The 20,612-nt window shown below is 38.6% G+C and overlaps 1 protein-coding gene across 2 annotated transcripts in view; it reads right to left on the bottom strand.

Moving 5' to 3' along the window:
* KLF3 (KLF transcription factor 3) overlaps nt 1–20,025 on the bottom strand; it is a 30,181-nt gene extending 10,156 nt beyond the window's left edge. The window contains exons 1-2 of one of the 2 annotated variants that reach the window (XM_053458375.1): nt 19,930–20,025; nt 3,462–3,551 (exon numbers count right to left, since the gene is read on the bottom strand). In XM_053458375.1, coding sequence (XP_053314350.1) covers nt 3,462–3,518 — 57 coding nt within the window. In that variant the 5' untranslated portion in view covers nt 3,519–3,551; nt 19,930–20,025. Of the gene's footprint in view, nt 1–3,461; nt 3,552–10,204; nt 10,352–19,929 lie in introns of those variants that run through there. The other variant, XM_053458376.1, reaches the window with a different exon arrangement.
* Between the last annotated feature and the right edge of the window lie 587 nt (nt 20,026–20,612).

Here is a 20,612-nt window from a genome sequence, read left to right as displayed (position 1 = left end):
TATTTTAACAAAAACTGTCTGGACTGCCCTAATACAAATGGGATACCTGAAAACTATGGATTTACAAAAAAGAAGATGTCTGTTTATAAGGAAGTCAGATTCAGAAGGGAATCTAAAATCAGCGCCAAGCTTTTGCCAAGCCACCAAACTGGCAAAAATGGCATTTATAAAATGTCCCAGATCATTATTTTATATTTTTTGGCCAAATCATTCTGTTTAAATATATATAACATATATAAAAATACTCAGCTTAATGGCAACCTGAATATGTATATATTTATTGTTTTCACCCTCTTGGACATAAAAATTAAACTCTTGACCAAAGTCAGAGCAAGTTTCTTCTTAACTGCACCGGTTTCTTTGCACTGATCCAATGGTCCTGGTCCTATAACAGGATGAGCCAGGTTTTTGACCCAGGCAAAATGTTCTGATATCCTAATTTGTGGGCAAACGCTTTCCATGTTCACGGTGCGCATACATAAAGAGAGGAAAGTTTGTTGATTGAAGCTAAGATACCGTATACAGTTTGTTAACGTTAGTATAATAAGCACCATACTCTTTGAGCTTCACAACAGAAGGAAATTTAGGAATGCTAACAATCCAAAGAAATACAGAAAGAAACACATTCCAACTAAGATAACGCAATACAATACGTGTAAGCAAATACACAAATATTGCAGTTACCAACTAAAGATGTAATAAATAAAGTCCTTCGGAGATTGACAAGTTGTATGCATCAGGATAAAGAAAAGGAGGTTCTGGAAGGTCCCGTAAATTCAAGTTTAACATATGTTTACAATTGCAGTGGTGTTGTACATGTGCAGACCATTAGACATAGCTAATTCCTGCTAAACATCTGAGCTCATAGGACACCTAGCAAAGCGCACACCGATTCCACGGTAGATTGGGGTGTCTACAGAAACATGAGCCTCTCAGAGCCTTAATAGAATTAAAGAAACTTTAGAACTCTCATAAACATACATTTATTTCTCTCTAAGGGATAAATGTTTCTATTCGCAACCTGCAAAAGCAATTATTGAGGTAATGAAGGAGCCCTGAGTGTCCGTATCCTGCATGAGGGACGATTGCATCCGGCTTACAAGACGCCGGTCTGTATGCGTGTAGCACATTGGGAGTACTGCTACTCCATAATCTCGCCAGATAAGTGTGTCTTATTTAGGCATAGTTCTTCACCTTCCTCTTAGTTCTTGTAAAACAAACGAGAGTGATGATGCTGCCAACAGTGGAAATAGAACGAGACAAAGAAGGAGGAATAAGGACTGTTGCGAGACAGGCTCCTACCAGCCTACCTTCTTGTTTATATACATCTATGCTCCTGGTGTGTCTCGATGTCTAACAGCTGCCACCAGACACTCTAAGGGCTACAGATCAAGGCAGTGTTGAGAAAAGGTGGAGTGGTTAAGAGAAAAAGAAAAAACGTAAAGTGGAAACAAAACCGTTTTGTAGACCGAGAGAGGAGGCGAAATTGCACGGAGAGAATTAGGGAGGTGGGATAGAGATATATACAACCGAAGAACTCGTCAACAACGGAACGTCTTGTGGCTCCACTATGTATGATTTAACCAAGGTTGGAATGAGTTCATAAACACTTTGCAAAGGGGTTTGTTACTGTACATCTTACGTTCAATTACTTGAATTAGTATTCACACATCGAACATATAAATACAGTACAGATGTCATTAAAATTTACAAGGAGAGTGGGTCCTATAAAATCCCCCAGCTTTTTTAATGACCTACTTTGAAATACAATTTGGCACCAGGATGGACCATGTAAAAAGATGTAGAATCAACACCACACATGCTAAGTTGCTTAAGTATAATAAACTGTGGTTGGTTACGGCCCAGACAGTTTCACCCTCGCTCCTTCCAGACTAACGGCGCAATCTGAATTATTAACATGTCTATTCTGCTGAGACATAGTAAACTGGGAAATTATTTTCACACCCCAACATCTGAATCCTTTGTCGAAAGAAATCTATAGATGTCGACCTGTGCAATTGTATTGCATATTTACGCATATGAAGCATGGTTCGGCTATAATCATGGTTCCTGACTCTACGGCATGGTGCAGAACTGCCATTGTGACTCCAGTCCCAGCTATAGGCATGGCTTACTGACTGTCTTTGCTGCATCCTTCTGGTTGTGACTGGCGATCTGTGATCAGACTAACTTTCTAACCAAAACCTGGCTGTAGTCAACATTAACTTACACCATCATGCAGGCACAACCACCTTTACAAGATACAAAATGCAATTCAAAGACCGTGCTTGTCACTCTTATCTCTGGGTATTCTAAATGCAGAACTTTCGAGGCGGTGAGGAGGAACTGGTTACAATGACCGGAGTAACTTCTACAAATGTACATGTCTGAAATATGTGTTTTTTCCACCTTAATGTTTAACAGCATTAAACATTTTATGTGATTGATGGCACAAAATGCAACAAAACATTTTAGGGATGCTTATTTTTGCTGACACAGCAGTACAGTCATTCCATTCCTATAACATTACATACAGATCTTACATTCAAACCGTCAGTAGTCACAGCTGGAAGTCAGCCTCCTTTAGCGGCCTGTTAGCTAATACTTGGGTTTGTGGTTAAATATTTTCAGCATGACATCCAGAAGTTTATTACCCAAAAAAAAGGGCTATGTTAAAATAAGATTCAAAATGTAAGAATAATATCTGAAATGGAGGAAAACTGGAGTAATGTTTTGGAACACATAGCATAAAAAAGTGACTTAAACTGTAATATTGCCATTACCCTTCTTATTATTTAGTGTGGCACTAGAACGCTCAATCTTTACTAACCTAGTTGGTCAATATAATTTTTACTTGGTATACAACTTATTTTTGTTGTCCTTGACTATTAATTGGTCATACGATGCCAGTCCAGTAAACTTATAACAAAGCAAAAATACTTTTTTTAATCAAAAAGACCTCTCTAATAATGAAATCTAAAAGTGAGATCTGCAGTAATTTTACTACAAATATATTTAATCTAAGACCCCAAAAATATAAAAATGGATTTATCTTTTAACTAAAATGAATTAAAACATAACCCACCAATACTAAAAACATAAAGCTAATAATCGACTTCCGTCTTTATAAGCAAAAAAAAAATATTGAAGGTTGGTAATATTATTAAAGTGATCTCCGCACAGGGATTATACTATCACTATATCATCCAGCGTGCATTTGTTTATTAATGACAAAATAGATATGCATCATGTTAAGTAAAAAATGGGCCGATAGAAAAAGCAAATGAGTCTCTAGTTGAAGTTGATACCATTTATTTTGCCAACATACAAAAAGATGTAAAGATACACAAGGATTTTGAAACCTCAGAAGCCTCCTCTTTAGATTTAAGGAGACATTTTAACAGATATTCTGTTGATTAGGGTTGGGTTAGGATCCGTGTCGTAGCGTAGACATCACTTACCATAGATACAGGCTCCAAGGCCTCTTGCTTGATTGGAACTGGGTCAAACATCATCATTATTGCATTAAGACCTCTTGTAGATGCTCTGAGCTAAAATACATGAAACAGACAGAATATTCATTATCAGTGCATTTCAGAACATGCTTCGGGAAATACACACAGATTAATTCACGTACATGATATGCTGTATACATTAAGAAAACAGGTCACAGGTGTGTGTATACATATATATATATATATATACATACACACACACACAGACATTGTGCATCTAACCAAAACAAAAATATTACTAATAATACAAATAATAATGACGAATATCACCACTTCCAAAGAAAGGTAATATATCCTTTCAAACAATGGGGAACACGGGTACTGCAAGGAATGAATTGAATTTATTTGCTCAATGATTTGATATTACCGGCCAGTAGGTGGCATCGTTTTGATAAGGAAAAATAACTCATCTTATCACACAATGACTGCCTCTAAGCCTTCTTTGTATAGAATAGCAGAAGACTATCCATGTGATGCAATAAAAAAACGTTTTATTTCTAGACAAGTTACGATATAAAAGCGTTCTTCTATGATCCAGTGTAAAGTGTGAGCAAACAGTAACATAATATTTCAGGTTGAAAAAAAAGATACAAGTCCATCAGGTCCAACCTTCCTGTCACTTGTAACAATAATTTGTTAACATAATAATAAATATGGTTTGCTACATTATAAAACATACATTTAATAAGCCTATGGAATTATGTCCTCTAGATTGTAAGCTCGTTTGAGCAGGGCCTTCCTTACCTGTTGCCTCTATTAGTCAATTTGTTATATTACATACTACTTGTTATATCCTGCCTACCCATTGTACAGCACTACGGAATTTGATGGCGCTATATAAAACAATAAATAATAATAATAATAATTATAGAGTAAAAGACATATGTGTTTATTAAAAGCCCACTTTAAGCAGATAACAAGGGAAAAGTCATCTTAACTTGTCATGATCTGCATTATTATTCCTCCTCTTTAAGTTATGTCTCACCTATAGTTAGGCGGCTGATTGTTCTTGAAAAGTTCTATGTAGTTTTAATAAACAGGCTGGTTAATACGGACTTTTAAGTGGTTTGGCCTTTAAATGAATAACCATAATCCTCCAGCTCGGAGCTGCATTGCCACTCCTCGGCATTCATGTAGATGAATGGCTTTGTCCTCTCTGCCAGCACTGGTGCTTACCAATGGCTGGAGAAGTCTAGGTCTGTCGTGCATCATGTAGGCTCTTCTCATTATTGGAATTAATGAAGTATTAGGAATCCAGAGTTACTTAACAAACATGCACGTATAAAAGCTGCCCATTCAGCCTTTACTTTCTCACCGCCGCCGTTACGTTTAACCCTCTGGCTCCAAGACTATGGTGTCATGAAGTGCCTTTTGCTGACACTCATACATGTTGGAAAACATGCAATACAGGCACATTACGACAATGGCTTCAAAGTAAGCTCAGTCTACACAAAGGCTACCTTTCTGATGTAGCTGCTACACGTATGTTGGCATAGCAATTCTATACCATGTGTTTTATGGTATTTTTCTAATGCTGGAGATTTTTACCCATTGGCTTCTTTTATATGAAGTGAAAAATTGCTTGCAATTGTATACAAACCGTTAACATCTCACGTTTTGCCATTTTCAATAATAAAAAAAAAGAATAGAAAATGATTAATTTGCTAACAATCTGATTTGGTGTTTAAGGAATAACACTTTTGACTAGCTGTAGAAAAGAACCCCCGCTCCAAATAGCTACAGCCATGCAAACGTCAGAGACTATTCATGTTTTTCTTAAAGGTTTACAATATTTATATATATATATTTCAGCAGACATGGAACAGAGACAAATAGTATTCTTTTCAGCACGGCTGTGGAAAATAGCAGGTCAATCATGGCCAACAAAATACTTGGGGTTGTTCCATTTAGAAAAAAATATTAATCAAACTTTAGTAGATCTGTCATTTTATTCTTTCCCCTGAAGGTTTCAGCCCATAACAACAATACAGAAACATCTTCTTTTTAAGATAAAAAAAATAAATGATGAAAAAACTTGGGATTGTAAATTAAACTTTAATATGACTGATGTTTCTAATGCTGAACTCAATCACAAAAGTTTCTAATTCAGCAGTAGTCGGTACAGCACTGTGTTATATTATTACAGTTGTTACGTACTGGCATAGAAACCTTGGAAAGCTACAGCCCCAAAGAAGAAGTTGGATAGAATGGATTCCAGACAAACAAAATAAACCAAAACATTTCTTGAGTGGGGTAAATCCAGCCTTTTGTTTAGCGTGGATATGAAACATACCCTGCATACCCAAATTCCAGAGAAGCCAAATCATAAACGATCCATACACAAACAGCAATAAATTTAGTTCTGTTTTTATAGGTGCCATATAAATGAAACAATGCCAAGACATAATATCCTGTGCCAGCCATTGCTGAGCTGCTTACGGGTGCCGGCCTGACACAGTGCATGCCATAGGGTGCAGGAAAGCATGTAAGCGGGTGGGGTAACATGGGCAATGGACATGGGGTGTTATGCCAATAGTAGGGGACCCATGATTTTGGCAATTTCTATATTCATTTGTTACAAAGCATGTGTAGGATAATGGTCAACATATAGTTAAATAATGTGTACATTGCCTCCTCTTGATAAAAAAAATTAATGTTCTGTAATAAAACTTTATATTATATTATATATTACATATATATATATATATATATATATATATATATATATATATATATATATTATGTGTGTAAGTGTGTAGGGTATCTGTCATTTAAAAGGCAAACTAGGCTGGCATTTTTGCATCACACCCGCAAATGATTAATTTAAAAAAATAACACAAATAACTATTTTCATACGTTTAATGGCATAAGAGCGGCCTATACATTGCGTCTTCCTTGTTGTACTCTGGAGCTAAAAGAAGTTAACCCTTTAGGGGTTTATTCCGAACACGACAGATACTTTCCAAAATTCTAATAAATACCCACAACATCTGTGTTAACATTCAGAAAATGTTTCTGTATAGGATATTCCTAAATAACCTTCATTTAATGCTCATTTACTTTCTTCCTTATACCAACAAGACGGCTGTGACTATTGGGGATTGCCAGATGTTGGCGTGTGGGGGCTGTGGGATCGTGCAGCGCTGAGAACACAAACCTTGAAGATCAACAATGAAGAAAAAAAAAGGAAGGAAAAAAAGAGTCCCTGTTCTGACCTTTCCATGGCACTTCCTGTGATGGAAGCTTTAGAGACTTAACTACCTCCAGCCCAGGGAGGTCTGTAAATCATCAGAAAGCACTGTTGGACCCTCTGGAGCTGAGGGGTTTAAGGTACTTACAATGTAGTGAAACAATAGGCCGGGTGAAGTTTTCACTCCACGTGAGTGCAATATAAATGACATCATTCCGCACAGAGTGAATGCCAATGAATAGTAGAGCAGATAGGGAGGTGCAGATACTGGGAGAACAGCTATTCTGTCTCGATTAAAGTCACAGGCCAAACGATAAAGAAATCATAAAAAAACATTAGTCACAGCTTAATGATAAAGCGTGAGTTATGATGCAAACTCCCTGTGCCTAGTCATATATATATATATCTATCTATCTATCTATATATATATATATATATATATATATATATATATATATATATATATAGCATTAAAACCCACCAGTGGTCCTTCGATAATATGACCTGCAAAGATGGTGCCAGCTCTAGTGTTCTAGAACCAAGTTGCAAAGTGTCCACTAGTTTAGGTCACCGATATTTTACTATCTCCAGTTACCTTGGTGTATGTGTCCGACTGAATTTACCACATTGTAGTGAAGCAACGTAAAATCGAAATTACTGCAAAACAGTGTTTTTAAAGGTTTCTTCCTACCAAATACCGCCGGTAACATATTCTTTCCATCTTATCCAACACATTTTTCCTACAAATTACCATAAATTGGTGGCAAAGTGCTTTCTTGGTAATATGAAAAGTAACTCATAGGTACACATTTCATAGCTCTAAACAAGGCTGGATGCATGGTTCCAAATTCCAAGGAAATTTTTCTCAATAATCGCCAACCTGGTAGAAAATACTGTATAAGTGGTATCCCTTCAGAGGCACAGAACTGACGTACCAGTTAAACTACCATTATTATGGTTGTCGTGATGACCTTGCATCCCATCCCAAATAGAAGAAAAATGTGAGATGCATGAGCAATGCTATGGTGGCTATGTGTTTGGCAACCAAAGAGCCACTTTTTGATGTCCCTTTAAGCAACTGATAATTGTGTCTATTGAGAAACAGGAACTCAAGATTACGCACACATCTAATAAACAAATACACATCTCTCTGTGTTTCTTTCCAATCGGCCATGCAATTAAGCTATCTAACCAAGTCTATTGAACTTCTGCCAGGGCTGGTCAACTTGACCAAACAGGACATGCTTTGATAAGGAACACTGTTCACACCCTTTGGGAGGACAAGAAGAGCAATTGATTATATTTTATGCAAATAAGGACAGGTGCAAAGGTATAACTCTGGGAAAATCCCAGTAAGTTTCCACTGTTTAGGGAATGCTTCTGCTCTGTGCTTCATTTTCAGTGAGTTAAACCTTATCTATTATACATTCATGCATTGTGGGTAATTTGTAGAAAACACAATCCACACAAATACACTTAAATACCGACACAAGTCTACTCCATATACACAAAAGTTAAAGGGACACTTCAGCCATATATTGACTTTAATACTTTGGATATCTTTTAATTTCCATGTATTCCCCCTTGTGCAGATTCCCCTCATATGCATTTCCTTTGGATTTCTTTTACCCTACCTCCCAACTCCTTGGATCGCTGGATACTTGGTTGACTGAACACATCTCCTGCTGCCTGTGCCCACGTGGTATACTGCAATCCACAGAATCACACCATGCATTGGCAAGGGGGAAGCCATGTAAACTTAAAGGGACCTCTCAATATCAAAGTGCATATGGTGGCTGGAGTATTCGTTCCAGAAAGTGGAAATTATGTTCATGGAAAATTTCAGCCATAAAAAATGAGCTTTTGTTGTGTTTCGTTAGCCCGTTGTACAGCACTGCAGAATATGATGGTGCTACATAAATCAATAAATTATAATAAGAATTGAGTGGTATATATTCACTGCTATATATGATTTTTTTGATCATTCTATTCAATGCCAGACATGACAGCATTACTGATGGGTTTTCAGAAGATTAATTTGCTCCTTTGCCAGGTGGTCCATGACGGCTATTAGCTTCAATAATCACTCACAGCCCTACCTAATGAAGAGCCGTACATATAAGTGCTAATACTACTACTACTAATCATACATTAAAGTGCATTTGGGTTTGGTAGATGCACTCTTGTACCTGTGTCTTGGGTAACACTGCTGCTAGCTTTGGTCTTAATCAGCAACAGGTATCCCCTGGGCCTCCTTCTGTTGTGGACTATAACTCCCAGTAGGCTAAGTCAGATGTAGCCAGGAGCTGAACTTGTGGCTTAATAATCAGCTGAGTATATACTGATCAGACTTTCTTTATAGCTTGTTCTGTTGTGGCGTAAGCCAACATTAATTTGGTGATACATCCAATACTATTACATAGTGCATTCTGGGTTTAAGCTGCTCTCCTCATCCATGGTTTGATTATTGCCACTGATTAGTTACTTGAAGGAGCCAATCAGTGGCAGGAAAGCGTTCATATTGAAACAAATAGAGCGCTTTCCACACATGGGAGTTTGAATACACACCCACCCGTAGTGTTCACCGAGCCAGCAAGTATATCACATGCAAGGAGATGTGTTTGGCCGCTAACTAGGGGCAAAGGCATTAAAGTGCATATGATGGCTGGAGTGTTAAACATACATGCCAATACATGCCTCCAGATGTGTTACCTGCAGAGATTGCAGGGCCACGGTTTGCTTTTCATATCTGGAGAGTGGCTACTAAATTCCCAGATACTGTAAAGGTTATTAAAAGAAGAAACCATTAAAATGTATTGCTTGTCTTTGTGTTTGCAAATTTTTGAAACACAGTATTCCTAACAAATTGTAACACTTAAAAACTTGTTTTGCTGCATTACACAAAGCAACTAATAACATATTGGTATAAATACACTGAACGACCACAAGCCAAACCGGCTTAGAGCAGCTGTAAGCACATCATACTAGATATTCCTGCAGCTGTGGTGCCATTGGCCACCTAATTACCCCAGTGCTTAAATATGCCATTTTAATTAGACCCAATATCAATCGTACTCTTTGGTATGCTATGCAAAAAACATTAGAAGATCTGCCATTTTAATCACAAAAAAACACAACAGAAACTTGTTTTTTCACTTCGCATAGCAACCTATCAGCACCTGAATTCGTGTCATATGACAATCAGGTGTTCCCAACAAAAATTAGAAATAAGGGAAAATTTTACATGATGGGAAGGGTTAGGATATTAAACGCTAGGTGGGAAGTTTCTAAAGGTTCATTTAGTAGTTAAATTTAGCAAAGTAAGTAGAACCTGAAACTGCAGCTTTAAAGTAGCTTGCTTCACATGACTTTAGATTACATACTGATCTCGAGTGGCAGTGGCAGATTTAAGTGTAGTATAAAAATAGCCACTAGACCCAGGAGCTAGCACTGCAAGGGTCGTCTTAGACCTTTCTTCCGCATCAGTAAATGTTCTCACCTGTTTTCCCAGTGGGGTTCTCTTTTAACAGGAGCCAGTCTCACACTAGTACTCCTATACGCTGCCAGACATCAAGGGAAAGGGAGGGCAGGCAGCAGAGAAATTGGAAGGGTCCCCTCCCTTAGACAATACCATCCCTTATCAGGGCTGGCTGCTGTCTGGTTTCCTGTCTCAAGCTTCTGCATTACTGGTTTGGACAAGTGAATGGTAGGTTAGTAAAAAGGAACAAAGTAGATATCAGATCCCAGTGCAGAAAAATATGCAGACGAGTTCCCTCCTCCAAGGCAAACTATACTGACTTGAGAAACAAGGGGCTCTCTTGTCTATGGGGACAGCACCGGAAAACGCTCCCTAGCACGTTTGAATACGTGTCCTGGAAAAATTAAGGTTCAGACCAGTGCTAGAAAACAAGAATAATAATAAAAAAAGGTACAGCTGGCTGATTTCACGCCAGATGGATCTGGCGTTTGTTCGCTCCTGCCAATCACTGCTCATTTTCAGGAATTCTGATGAAATTCTCTGCGGTTTCAAGCCTATGAAGAGAGCACAATGGGGGTCGCAGAGACAAACAAAGTTTAAAGACAGTGACACTGTGTCCTGCAGAGCTACAAAGCGTCTCCTGAAGGCTGCCTAAACTATTTCTTCTTTCATAGACTTTGGCTTATTCTGCACGTTATAAAAGCTGCAACAATACATAAAGTTGCTCAATCGGTTTCTGTCCAACGTTGGTTAATCATACTGATTAATTTTAGTGGGCGGCTAAAGTATACGCTGTACAAAGTTATCAGGAGCAGAGATATCTTTAGCGAACATCAGTGGCGCTTCTGTTCAGATGAAGCTGCTGAACTATTATAGTGCCATCATATTCTGTAGCACGGTACAATGGGTAAACAGGACAGTAGAAGTAGTATATTACATAACAATTTGACTTACAGAAACAAGGTTTTGTGCACACTAGATCATGGAAACAAGAGCATCAGACCTAAGAGCAACAGCAAGCGACAATTACTTTTAGAAAATCTTTGAAATAAAACAAACTTATAGCTGTTTCTCAAGAAATAAGTTAAGCAGCTTCCGTGATTTAATATAATGAGAATTTATCCACTACATGGACAAAAGTATTGGGACACCTGACCATTACACCAACAGGGACTTTTATGACAATGCATTCTAAATACATGGACATTAATATGTAGTTGGACCCCCCTTGCAGCTATGGCAGCTTCCACTCTTCTGGGAAGGCTTTCCACAAGATTTTGCAGTGTTTCTGTGGGAATTTTTGCCCATTCGTCCAGTATGCAATGTCATAAAAGTCCCTGTTGATGTAAAGGTAAGGCGTCCCAATACTTTTGTCCATATAGTGTATGTGCCACGTAAGGTCTGCTCTGCTCGGTTTCTCTGGATGTTACTACTAGTATTTATGAGCGCTTCATATTCTGCAGGTCAATACTACTGAATAGGATTAATGAACAAGGTACCATACAGAAAAAAGAAGCCCTGTTCACAAGAGATTACATCCTAGCTATTTACTCAAGTCTCTCTCTTGTAAGACTTACCAAAAGAGCTTTTTGTAAATTAGGTTGTGAGTACCAAGGTATGCCTAGCCATTCTTGACATCCGCATTAAATCTTCAAGAAGCCTGGTCTCCAAAGAGTTAATGAGACAATAATAAATGTAATTACCCTGCACCCAGTGATTAGAGAAAGGTGACTGTGTGACTGCAGACTGACACAGTTCATGGCTGTTTTCAGACACATTTTGCAGCTCAGAGTTGCCACACAAACACATAAAGACATTATAGTCTCTAGTAACAAGACAGAAGATCTTCTAAATGGATAGTGGACGCCTCCCTGTGACTAACCCGAAGTCACCCCTAAGATGACCGCATCATATTTCATAATAGAATCTTATCTATTATATCTAGAATGCACGGCTGTATCTGATCTAACACCATAACCCAGCCTGCAGACAAACCAAGACTGTGCGATAGTAAATACCCCTTTATGCGCAAAGCTCATACTATATATACAGATAGATTTCTTCAGCTTTTCACCACTAATTACATTTCTGTCATTATACGGCTGCCATCAATAACCTATGTGAGGGGAATGACTTACTCCCCACAAGTTGTTGAGGTTTATTCAGGGCCAATGCTAGAGTTTATAGGTGAACTATGTCTTCGGGGGCCTACTCCTCCATGCACTTGCTTGTAACATAGAAAGGCCCCTTACATCCTTGCCTTTTAGTGGGACCCTGGATGTTATTCCTTGAAACGTGAGCTTGCAGGTAAGGGGTAGGTTCAACTCCCTGACTTCACTATGCATCATGGAGGGGCAGCCCTGGTTATTGACCAGATAGAGCTAGCTGTGCCATCGTCAACACACAGATCACAGCTTATCCCGAGGCAAAGTTTTAAACTAAATATTGCCAAAACAATTCCAATATAATGTAATTATCAAACAAAAACATTACATTTGATTGTGCTTAAACCTGTGAAGGCAACAGTTTTTCTTTAACATCATATTTGTATTGCCTACTCATTAAAGAGATCATTGCACGCGCAAACGCCCTTAGGATCACTGCTCTTGGAACATTTCCATTCTAATCCTACCAAATGTTTATTGACGCTGGGACTGGACACTGCTTTTGTTTCATCTCCACTTTTAGGTTAAAAGTCTCCATGGTCCACTGCTTGCATATCTCTCATTAATATTTAACCTTTCTATTTAACTTTAAAGACAACTTAGCAAACAGAAGTTATGAAGCCTGGTGGAAATAATGTAATAAAATGGGCGACAGTTCTCCACTTGGTAACATTTTAAGACTCTTTGAAAATACAGAGAAAGACAATTAGAAGCCATCAGCAATGGAGATACCAAAGTAAGCAACTTTGACGTATACTATTCATCGAACTGAATGTTTCCAACATTTCTAGCCCTCCCAAAGAAAATAAAATGGAAAATACCGTAAAAGTGTAATGTTACCATTCACTAGCCTAAAGCTTCTGGGTATGGATTTGTCCTACCCCTTAACTGGAAGGTCCTCTCTATATCGGAGGTGGTATCTGGTGAGCTTCCTTAAGCAATACAGAAATTCTATACAGAACTTCCTGCCTCACCGAAAGTGCTACATGTTCAATGCCGCTACATGCGACAGAAAATAAACCTGAAATAGCCCTATACTGCACATGTCAGCTTTCTCAAGTCTAAATTGTTCCTGTTTCTCCAAAGTACTTCCTCATGCCGTCCCTCATCACCAAAATCTTCTCTGGCGGAGGTGAAGGGGCAGCTCTCGGGGAGCCTCACCCTGGTTAGGAAAACAAATCTGGAGCCTGAGCAGCAGGGAGTATGAGACATTTCCTGAGGAATTTGCAAGGGATTTTTTTTTACCCCTCTTCCTGCTCCGTTACACAGTTACCTTTTCCTCTTTCCTCTCCCACAACGTTGCAGGGTCACATCTCATAAAAGTGGCCGGGTTTAACACATTATGTACCAGGGAATTTGTATTATTATTATTAGTATTATTAATATAGCGCCATCATAATCCGCAGCACTGTACAATGGGACTAGCAAATCATTTGGACTTATGTGAAGGTAGAAGGGAAAATGTAATATTTTACTTGTAGATAGCAAGGTTTGACAAAAACATGATTACTGTTTATTAATAAGTAACATTAATGTAAACTGTAATATTAATAATAGTAAATGGAATATCTCATTTCAGTTGCAGTCTCTTAATAATAAATAAAACCCCAGGCTCATCTTGTAAAGGTTATTATAGGTCCCGCATTACCTTTTTATAGACCGGCATGTAAAATACTGGATAATTAGCTGCCTTCATTAAAAAACATATAGATGCGTATTATTATTATTATTATTAGTAGTAGTAGTAGTAGTAGTTTTATTATTATATTTTTCAAATACAGTGTCAATATAGTGCTTCTTACAGTACATATAAAGAGTATGACAAAATTAGACAAATTGATACATTCGGTAAATAGGGCCCTGCTCTATTATCTATAGCCACAAGCCATGCTGGCATAATGATGGCCGTCTAGGGGAGGGCACCCCTGGCTCTGTAAAGGAGTGCGCCATTCAGATACAAATGTTAATTTACCTTTAAAGACCCGATCCAAAATCCCATGCCAGGTGTTAGTTTTCATTCCGTGACCTGCCTATTGCGTTCCTGGAATAAAGTTTTGTGTGTGCGGTTAACTCATAATTGAGCCCTTTCTCAACAAACATCAGATGAGTTTCACCTTGTGTTGCAAACAATCGGTGATGGTGAAACTGCTCAGAGTGTCTTAACCTACTGATGTTTAAGAAAAAAAAAATCCAGGCATTCAACATTAACGGTTTCAACTGTCATTGATTTTTTTTCTCCTCTGCAAGTTTCTACAACTTTCTATGTAGATACCGTGACCATAGATGGTCATTGTAATTACCATAATAGCTCAGTTTCCCAGTTTGGTCCGGACTTTCCTGCTATTGACACCTGAGTTTCACTACAGGTGAACCTGGCCTCTGTCTCCACATTGTGCTGGGGAGAGAAGCCATGGATGTCTGATAAGGGACCAACTTAAAGCAATGTCCATGATTCCAAGGCTTGATGTTTGATTTACAACACACGTACACACAACAATTCATCATTGACCCTACATATCACTTAAAATGAAAGCCTCTAAACCTACATAACATTTAAAAAAAAAGTATAAATGGACCAAATACATTTTTAAAAGCCAAAAGCCAGAAAAAGGGGGAAATGCTCTTCATAATCTCACGGATCAATTTACTCACACTGTGTCCATCTAACAATCACACAACACCTCTAAAGTATTTATGATCTAAACATGTGACAGTAAAAAAAAGTACAGAATAGCGCTGCTGCCAGTAACATTTATATAGTAATAATTCTGGGGACAGTTTGCCACAAGAAAGACACACACATCACAGAATATCACAAGAATGAAGAAGCCGAACAGTCATTTTAATGAGCCGGGCAGGAAGTACAACAATGTCATTTATAGCAAGAAGACTTCTAAAAGGTATCATTTGACAGTTTTATTATCCATAGCTCCGTATCTGCCGTTATGACCATAGCTATGAATGTGTATGCTGTTAAACCCACAATTTAGCAGACCAGGGGCACACGGGGAAACATAACCTATTGGCAGTTGGGCAATAGCTTCTCTTAACTTTTGCTTCCTTGGGTGTGGATAATTGCATCATGCCGCTGAAAAGGTGACAAGTCTGACGGTAATTCATAAGGCTCAGGAGATATTGTGAAGCCCTGTATTTCTATACTAAACAATGTTGCCTTTCCAGCCTACAAATAACATAAAGAATACATGACCCAAGACATGACGCCCATCACTTGACGCCCATAGCTTGACTTGATGTTGTAATCACCCAAGAATGACAATTGTTTTTTTGAGTTTGTTGACAGTAGTTTAAATATGTTAATGTTTAACATAGTTTACAATGTTATAACATGGAAACAACTTTATGTTGCATTATGTCATTTATGCAGTTTCATGGACAATTTACCTAATACTACTTAAAGTATATATGTATATATTTATCCTTTCCTACCCTTCCTTAATCCCTTTTTTCTTCTAGAGGGTACACACCACATCCCCAAACAATTTTTTAGTGTAACCCAACACATTACCATAGAGTAAATTTTTACATTTTCATTAGAAATTACTTTCTAAAGGGGTAAGAGAGTGTTTTAACCTGTTCAGTGCCAGATAGATGAGCAATATATTGCAATCATTGGCACATCTTATTTGTCAACTGGTTTGGCTTGAGTTAGAATTTAGTAGCGAAAGAATGGATTCTACAAAAATCCAGTGCTAATCTCTGCTAGCCTTATTTTGAGGTTGAGGCGTTACGAGCCATAGGTTAGCCACAGTAAGACCTCCCCCCACCCTTTCAGTGCATATGAGAGGTGGCCTGTCCATGGAGGCCTGCGGAAGGGGTTAAGAGTTGGTGCGTGGAGGTGTTGACTCTCAGGGTGGGGTCTGGGAGTTGCTGGGGCAGTGACAGGGGATGGGCCGAGTGATCTGAAAACAGCCCGAAACAGGAAAAGAACACACATATGCCACTTGGAATGTATGACGCAAACTCCAGCCTTGAAACAAAGAGGAGGAAAGAGCTCTGCTGGCTGGGCTGAAGGGAGCTCACAGAGAGACATTTAGTCAGCGCTCGCTGACCAATATTCATGAGCAGCTGGACTTATTTTATACAGCAGCAGCGGGTGGAGGTGTTTGTTCTATGGGTGTGAATAAAAACAACAGCATTACAGGCATGACCTGCCCTATTTACAAATACATAGAGAGCTGGATTTTTTTGTTTTGTTTTTGTCCCGTGCTCCCTATAAACTTATAAGCGAGCAGATGACTAAAGAGTGAGAGTTGGGGTGTTAACCCTTTGAGTATCTCATCTATCTCCTTAAGGGTTAACCCTGTGGATACCATAGTTATTTTACCCAGTTTTATTGTACATTTTTACAAATTTTAGTATTTTTTTTTTGGGGGGGGTATTTTTTTAGACTTGGCTAGTGATTCTTTTTACGTTCACTAGGCAACCATCCTGTAAGTCAGTCACCTCTTTAGTTTTTTTTAAAATTATTTTCTAATGGCATTATAAGGCTCTAAGAGTATATTGGGGCACTGCTGGATGTCCAATGCTCATGCAAAGGACTTTTATGGTACAACAATCTCTGCCTTTCACTACAGTAAAGTAAGAAGCACTTTGTAAACTATGCGCAAGCTTCCGTAAAGCACCAATGTATTCAACGCTATTGCACAACAGGCAGATACATCACACAGTCTGTGACTGTAAACGTTTAGACCCGCTGGAAAAATAAATAAAAAGAGTGATGTCTTTGTCTCTCCTGTAATATTATATATATATATATATATATATATATATATACACATACATACATATACACATGTACACACAACACTGTATATACACACATATATAAATGAGTTATTAATGTGTGGCAGCTCATCAAGGCAAAGTAGTCTAATATAATATATATAATATAATAATATTACTGATTTACAATGTTAACCCATTTTTATATACTACACCGTATCTTGTGTACAGGCACCACCAAACAACCCACAGCTTTTTTTCTCTAATAATGGCTCAGAACAAAAATGTAGAACTTGAAAACACACAAGATGCAGCTCAGACAGGCACTGCTGGCCACACAGGAAACCTGACCAAAAAACAAGATTTTTACGAACTACAGAAGAGTGGGAGAAAAGTTAACACCGTGGTGCCTAAGCAAAAGAAGAAATGCCCCGCTTTGCCTGGGGTGCAAAGGGTTAACATTTTTCTTTCTTTTATTGTCGGTTGAATTATTGTAACAATGTTTTTATATTTCTAAATACATGTAAGGAGATCACATGCAAAGAACAATTATAAGTCACTGAGTTTTAGGAATGTTATTTCCTTCCAAGGTTACAAACAAAAACATTGGGTGTTTGGGGGGTAAAGCTGAACTAGTTACAGGGACAGATTATTGTATCTTTGTTGGTGTGATAGGTCACAAACAAAAACATTGGGTGTTTGGGGGGTAAAGCTGAACTAGTTACAGGGACAGATTATTGTATCTTTGTTGGTGTGATAGGTCACAAACAAAAACATTGGGTGTTTGGGGGGTAAAGCTGAACTAGTTACAGGGACAGATTATTGTATCTTTGTTGGTGTGATAATGGCTTCTTTGGAAGAAGGTAGAGAATTAAATGATGTAATAAATGTGTAAATATTTTTTTTTTTACGATCACAAAATATTAAGAAGCGTTTTTTTGGGGTGATCAGGGTGCCAACTGGGTTGGTAGTGTCTTCATAATTTAGGACATCTTCCAGTAATGTAAAGCCTGCCTTTATACTTGGAAGCACAGCTAGCAATCAAAACTCCTGAAGATAATATGTTTAAATTAACCGTCCTCAGATCGTCCTGAAGTCTATTTTACCAATAAACATCTAAAGTTTGAAATTGAATACAGTCAAAAAATATTTTTTTCCAGCCATGCCCTGTTACTCTGCCATTTAATCTTTGTAATGAACTCATCCACGATGTTGATTGTGTCACCAGATAAGATGTTCTAGTTATGTTCTTTCAAATTAAGGCTTTGGGACATGACAACATCTGTTCCCACCGCTGTCCTAATCTTGTGAAGGGCAAAGTAAGGGCAAAGTCTCTTCTTTTTTTTCAGTTATTACAACACTGAACAGACAACAAATCCAAAATGGTGTTATAGTTTAACTATTAACAGCAGGCACACACTTTACCCACAAAACTATCCCTGGAGACATAACCATCTACCTACAATAAGTATCTCCAGATATCTAACTCCATAACATGGTTGATGGCTCCCTAGGGTGATGGGGGCCTTCCTGCCACCTGGTAGTATCAGAAAAAAATAAAACAGTTTCCTGAAATGTTTACATAATTGGAATTAGTTCTAAACCTTAAATATTGGTTTCACTAACTCAGGGCTGGATAGGGAAACTTGCAAAATGTACAGAGGTAGACAAATTGTCTCCATCCTAGATGTCATGAGACAGCCCCTATTATATGACGTCCGACTAATGAGACTTGTAAGCATATTTGTGTACTTTCCAAGATGCTTATCTGTTTTTACGCTCTGAATTTTAAAAATATGTTCTACACAGCTGTGTACACAGGAGTTAATCTATGGTTATCAGTCACTGTGTGTTAAAGTATATATAAACTCCTAAAGTTAGTCGATAAAGCCCCAAAGTAGAATCCACAAATACACACTCACTAATAAAATATATATATATGTATATATATATATATACATATATACACACACACACAATAAAAAAAAATAAAAAAAAAAATATATATATATATATACATATATATATATATATATATATATATACACACACACACATATATATTCATATTGTCAGGGTACTCAACAGTGTGCCAGATATAGTAAGTATATCAATAAAGTGATATAATTAGAATGTACTACTAAATGCCAAAAAAAAAAAAATGAAAACAAACAATATGAATTCATGGATGCGCTGATAGATAGATAGATAGATAGATAGATAGATAGATAGATAGATAGATAGATCCGTATTTAGATATACATCTACCTATCTTCCTCTGTAATAAAGGGACTCCACTCGCACTGTGAATACCCTGGTCTTAAACAGCTCTCTAGAATGATGCCCAATGAAGTTCTCCTGGCACCCTTATTGAGATGTCCCAGTACCCGTGTAGGGCACCAGTGTAGGGCATGCAGCAGCAGAGCTCCTCGGGCACTGGCAGGCACCGCATTCTTATTTAAACCCCCCATCAATCAGGGGTTTGTTCAGGGGCAGTTCGCCAGAGTGGCAAAATGTAGAGACCAATGCGGACCCAGCACTCGATCAGCTGATGGCAAGTTTATCCTGTCCCGGGAATCGTGCCCACCATAACCAGGTGATCGGTGCCAGCAGAGCCACACAGTGCGCTCCATTCTACAAGAAGCTTCTTTACCCCCTGCCGGGCAACTAGCGTCTCCTGACTCCAACGGCAAAGAGGGCACGATCCAGCGATCCACACACGGCAGCCTCCTCTCCATATACCCCCCAACAGCAAACCGAGAGCAATGGAGGTGCAAACACACAAACCCCACGCCGCTTCCTCTGATACAATGCAACGAGCTATGTGATGGAACTTACTGTGGAGGAGCCAGGGGCCGGCAGGTTCTTCCGCGATCCCTCTGTCCTCCTCGGATACTACAATGTGTAGAAACTAAATCCGTTTACTCCGATCAGAAAGCTCCGGGCAGGCAGTATAATAGTATATAATATAGTATAATAGCGCCGAGTCGTCACTCCCAGCGCTGCAGCTCCGCTGTGAGCCTCACATGAGCAGGACGCCGGTGTGTGTGGCTGCTGCTGCCTCGGGGTTAGGGACAAGCCTCTAAGGGATGGGAAAGTCATGGAGGGGAGGGAGAGAGGCAGGAATACTCATCAGCACACCAGCAGCAGCAGCCGGCAGGGTGGGGTAGGGGCTGCTCCTGCCCATAGGGTGGAGGGAGGATTAGGGTGGAGGCTTGGACGAGTCAACATTGACACTTTCATAAATATATATTTACAGAGCACCCAGCCTCACCCTGCTGCTGCCGCTGCCTCCTCCTTCCTGAGGCTGATTACTGTGTAGCAATGTCTTATTATACCCAGAAACCCAATGCAAAGAATAATCATTACTGTGAACATATTCTACCAGGAAATTCAGGTGGAATATAAAAGGTTTTGGCTCTCACTCTGGATATTATGCACTGGGATGCTACTGCTGATTACAGAATATATAAACTATGGATTCACTTTTTTTCTGATGTGTAGTGGACTCCTTGAGGTCC

This window comes from Spea bombifrons, chromosome 1 (genome assembly GCF_027358695.1).
Source record: "Spea bombifrons isolate aSpeBom1 chromosome 1, aSpeBom1.2.pri, whole genome shotgun sequence".
NCBI lineage: Eukaryota > Metazoa > Chordata > Amphibia > Anura > Pelobatidae > Spea > Spea bombifrons.
This window is presented reverse-complemented; position numbering and strand designations above follow the sequence as displayed.